Raw genomic sequence first — 3,457 nt, 5'->3', positions numbered from 1 at the left:
TCTCTCTCTCTCTCTCTCTCTCTCTCTCGCCGGAGGCTTTGTCAGGCAGGCTACTGGTGGATCCCCTCGGATTTCTCCTGGCTTTTGAAATCATTTCTCTCTTCCCTGCTGTAGCAGGCCTTGGTACCAGTGCTGAGCGGCAGAGAGAGAGAAAGAGTATAGAGTCCCATTGGGGATGTTCATTAAATTCTTCCACTATTCAAACTGTATCCAATTGTCTTATTTTACCCTTGTGAACTTGAGCGCTCGACCCTATTCAGAGAGAATTACCCATACTCCCCTGCCTAGTGAGGGGCTTCTGCAAAGACTTGCCAAGAAGATAGATAATAACCACAACATCACAACCTCTTTTACAGACTCGACGCTTTGCATCGAAGCAATGTAAACATTAGGAATCAGACATTTTAAATAGAGATGGCGATCAATAGCATGATGAAGTCATGTGTGTCAGAAGCCGAATGTTGTGCTTGAATAGCTTTGGTTAGTGCTTGTCTTTGATTCGATGGAGGGATTTCTGAGTTCAGTTCACTGGATGCTGTATAGTTGGCACGTTTGGGTCTTCCACTGTTCTGACAGTGCCGCGTTTCCACTTTTAAACTTAAACACTCGCAAGCTTAGCAGCCTTTTATTTACTTACAGTATCGATCCAACATCAAACCACCCCCAGACCAGACCATGTTCTCTCTCACTCTCTCCCTTTCGCTCGCTCGCTGGACTTCTGTGCAATCAGAAGTGATTTGTTGGACATCTGCTGTTGCAGCATAGCATGTGGGCGTATACACACACACACACAGTAAGAGGGAACCGTTAGCACTTCCAGAATTTCTCCAGAGGAGAGTAAAAACATTCGTGCTTAGCAACTATTCTGTGATGTCATTATGTGATTTGGTACAGTCGTCACACCTTGGTAGGCCCACATGGAGCTCTGCAGAGTCATGCAGAATTGGAATGCCTGTCATTCTCAAGGTGTAAAACAGCCCCAACTTCTCAGGTGTTTGTTAAATAATTTGGTTCCGCTACCAGAAACAAATTTCTGTTGTGTTTATCTGATATTGCACATTTGTGCTTAAATCGATTACACAGATATTCCCCTTCCCAAAAAATGTGTCGCATCTACAAATTCTTATCTGGACTTGCTCATAAAAATGTTCAAAATATAAAAAATTTTTTTTTTTTTTTTTTTTTTTACAGAGCTTTATTTACAAATTTTGATTTTTAGTACCTACTTAAAAAAAGTACTTTAACTTCTAAATGTCTATTAAGACAACACAGTGTAGTCATTTCTATTAAGCTATAAGCATTTTACAAAAAAACACATTCATATCTGCACTATGGAAACAATTCTAAATATATAAATTCAGAAATGCAAGACGTAAACTCAGATTTGTGAGACATAAACTCACAATTTTGAAAATAAAAATCAAGAACGGTGAGATATAAACTCACAATTGCGATAAAAAGTCATTTTTACTATATTACTTTGTTGTTATTATTATTATTATTATTATTATTATTATTATTATTCCGTGGCAGAAACACGTGCTCTCAAGTGGCATATTGTCTCATATTGGAACAGGCCCCATGTCATATGCTCCAGTAATTAAGGGCATCATATAAGTACATGCAGCATTTCTGGCCATCAAAGGTATTTGCAGCATTTGAGTCTGAGTGTGCACCAGTATCTAGCTGACTCGAATCGCTACTATTACGCCCAAAATGCTGCCTGGGTGGGTAGGTTTAGGGTTAAAGTTGTGAGACAAAACCGCAGTGTCCACGAAACAAAGACTAGTCCAGATGAGGAACGTAACGTTAAATCAGAACACGGAGCGAAACGCTGCCACTTAAACTCATCTGTACTTAGTATGCAACCGGTGAGCGCAACTCTGACTCAAAACATCAACAATAATAATTACACTGACAACGTACTCCGAGTAGTTTCTAATATTTGTAACATTACATGGAAAACAAACAAACAAAGCAGGTAAGCACACAAAAGACATTAACAACAGTTTCTGTGTCTCTCAGAGAAAAAAAGGCTAGTGTACTCACAGGATTGTTGTCTGAGGAAGAACAGCGGGCACTGATTCCAGGTTTAAATGCATACATCTGACAGTGGTACGGAAACATAAACAGCGGCTCGGACAAGAGGAGACTCGGGATGGGCCACTGCTTAGAAGCAACACGCCGAGTACACTTAAAAAACAGGGTAAGTTTCGGACAGTCCGCAACGCCATGCCCAGCCAGTGCGCCGTAAGAGCGGTGTGCAGGAATCCGGCAGTCCGGTGGGAAGTAGGGCAGTGTTACAGCCCGTGTACTAGACGGCATAAAAGACCAATCAGAGCCTCCTCAATCATGGTCACGATAAAAGCCCATCCTACTAAACTTTCGCCTACTACACACTTCAAAGTACGTGCGTTACCGGCATCAACGTAGTACGTACGTAGTACGCAGTCTAAGTATGCAAACTTGGATTCTCTATAATGTATTAAACCCTCTCAAGTGCAGACAACTGTGGAGAGCTATAGTACTGAAAACTAATAATAATTACACAAACAAAAAAACAAGTGTAAACAAATAAAATGTAAAATATGAAAAAATAAATAAATATACAAATCTATAATTAAATATACCAATAATTAATAACTTTGGTGTTTCAATTTTGTAATAGTCTATGAAAGAACAATTATTGTTTTGGAGTTTTTTCCCCCCTATCATTTCAGCTTTTCATAATAAGAGTCTGTTCATGATGGAATAGTACAGGGATGGGCAACTTTGATTTTGAGGAGGGCCAGCATTTTTTCTTTTGTACAACAAGGGGTAAGATTACTAATCCACACTCACACCTTTTCTTTTTACTGAGGGAAATCAATGTACCTAGCCTATAATTCATGTTTTTACATTACTAATTTGATAATTGTCTTTACAGATTGTATTAACTATAACAATTCTGCTAAATCAAATGGGAAAATTTGTTGTCAGTTGACAAGCAATAATACCCCAACAAGCAAATGTAAATATTTCAATTGCATTGTCTGTAAATTTGCAACAAACAAATGTGCAGATGTCCTGTTTTTGATTACTCGCCTACAAAACATTCTTAACACATCTCGGGGGAACAGTTAAAAAAATGCTTATTCAAAATATACTGTAGTTATTCCAAATGGTATTACCATAATCCACATATTACCATGAATGAAAATACTAAGTATAAGAACTTAACAATTTAGTGCATATATTTCTGTCATGCACTTGGCAAAAACGTTTAGGTTTTGTTGATTATGTAACTTACGTTTTATATCTGAGATAAGTGGTGTATCTTTCATACTTCTCTTTGTGAGCAGTGGTGTAATGGCAATTTAAATTAAAATATTTTCATTACAGATTTTATTTCTAAACAAACCAAACAAATGGGTCTTGACTGGAAAACATGATTTTAATAGTCCATTTTTCACTTCTT

At 37.9% G+C, this 3,457-nt stretch overlaps 1 protein-coding gene across 1 annotated transcript in view; it reads right to left on the bottom strand.

Annotated features, from left to right (window-relative positions):
* LOC107758705 (peroxidasin homolog) overlaps nucleotides 1–2,234 on the bottom strand; it is a 57,217-nt gene extending 54,983 nt beyond the window's left edge. The window contains 1 exon segment of the mRNA XM_016576506.1: nucleotides 2,050–2,234. Within this exon segment, the coding sequence (XP_016431992.1) occupies nucleotides 2,050–2,234 (185 nt within the window).
* Nucleotides 2,235–3,457: the final 1,223 nt, after the last annotated feature.

The sequence above is a fragment of the Sinocyclocheilus rhinocerous genome, unplaced genomic scaffold (genome assembly GCF_001515625.1).
Source record: "Sinocyclocheilus rhinocerous isolate Xijiao unplaced genomic scaffold, SAMN03320098_v1.1 scaffold2882, whole genome shotgun sequence".
Taxonomy (NCBI): domain Eukaryota; kingdom Metazoa; phylum Chordata; class Actinopteri; order Cypriniformes; family Cyprinidae; genus Sinocyclocheilus; species Sinocyclocheilus rhinocerous.
This window is presented reverse-complemented; position numbering and strand designations above follow the sequence as displayed.